This window comes from Temnothorax curvispinosus, unplaced genomic scaffold (assembly GCF_003070985.1).
Source record: "Temnothorax curvispinosus isolate PA1 unplaced genomic scaffold, ASM307098v1 QBEX01017206.1, whole genome shotgun sequence".
Taxonomy (NCBI): domain Eukaryota; kingdom Metazoa; phylum Arthropoda; class Insecta; order Hymenoptera; family Formicidae; genus Temnothorax; species Temnothorax curvispinosus.
The window spans coordinates 2,741-3,695 of record NW_020226986.1 but is presented as its reverse complement, the minus strand read 5'-3'; the positions used below and the strand labels follow the sequence as shown (position 1 = coordinate 3,695).

The following is a 955-nucleotide window of genomic DNA, read 5'->3' as shown; positions in this document are numbered from 1 at the left end:
ACGTAATGACAAATTTGAAATTAAACTTGAAATCCAAGTTTTATTTAATCAATAGAACAAAGAATTCAGTTTATTTCTAGAATGTCATGTTCTAGAATATTAAAAATAAATATTATTATATTATTTACATATCTTTGATAAATAAACTTAAAATATTATTAGATATATTATATTAGATTTTATAACTGCCTATGTTTTCATACAACTGTTCATGTCACAAATCTTCCAATCTTTATATCACTTCTAATCTTACTATTTGGTCAATTATAATTTGGTCTTTATTATTATTTCTCACATAGATTATAACTAGAGAACGCCTAATTACAAAGAATTGTTTTTCCTCAGTGTTTTAAGTCTCGTTATTGTTGGAAGAGGTTAATAAAGGATGTCGACATGCATACTATTGAGCATTATAAATACGTATTCTCTGTAGTTATTTTATAATTAAAAACTTCATGAAATAAATATATACACACATACAAACAAACAAATATATACTTGAATTTAACTTGCTTTTAGCAAATACCTAAATATGCATCAGTATATATAGTTTTGGAGTACTTTAGAAGAAATGTATCATCTAAGAACTAGTCAACTTTCTTATATAGGTCGATTATTCAACATTATTGGAAATTGATGTTAAAAAAAAAAGCTCAGGTTTCTTTGTTTGTAAATACGAAATAAGATTCACGTCGTCTTGCTCTTCGCAGAAAGTCTCGTTGCCAAAGCATAAGCATGTGGAAAATGATGTACAATCATGTACGTTATTCCCAAGTACAAAATTATGCCGATAGTAAGAAAGAGATCAAACACAGCCGGCTTTACACTGTAAATAAAATAAAAATAATTATACATATAATCGATATCGTTGTACATTACAAATATATATGCAAAATGAACATATGCGCGTGTGTGTGTGTGTGTGTGTGTGTGTGTGTGTGTGTGTGTGTGTGTG

The 955-nt window shown here is 27.4% G+C and overlaps 1 protein-coding gene across 1 annotated transcript in view; it reads right to left on the bottom strand.

Annotated features, from left to right (window-relative positions):
- Positions 1–260: 260 nt before the first annotated feature.
- LOC112467369 (nicalin) overlaps positions 261–955 on the bottom strand; it is a 3,077-nt gene continuing 2,382 nt past the window's right edge. The window contains exon 7 of the mRNA XM_025035960.1: positions 261–826. Within this exon, the coding sequence (XP_024891728.1) occupies positions 688–826 (139 nt within the window). The 3' untranslated portion in view covers positions 261–687. The remainder of the gene's footprint in view (positions 827–955) is intronic.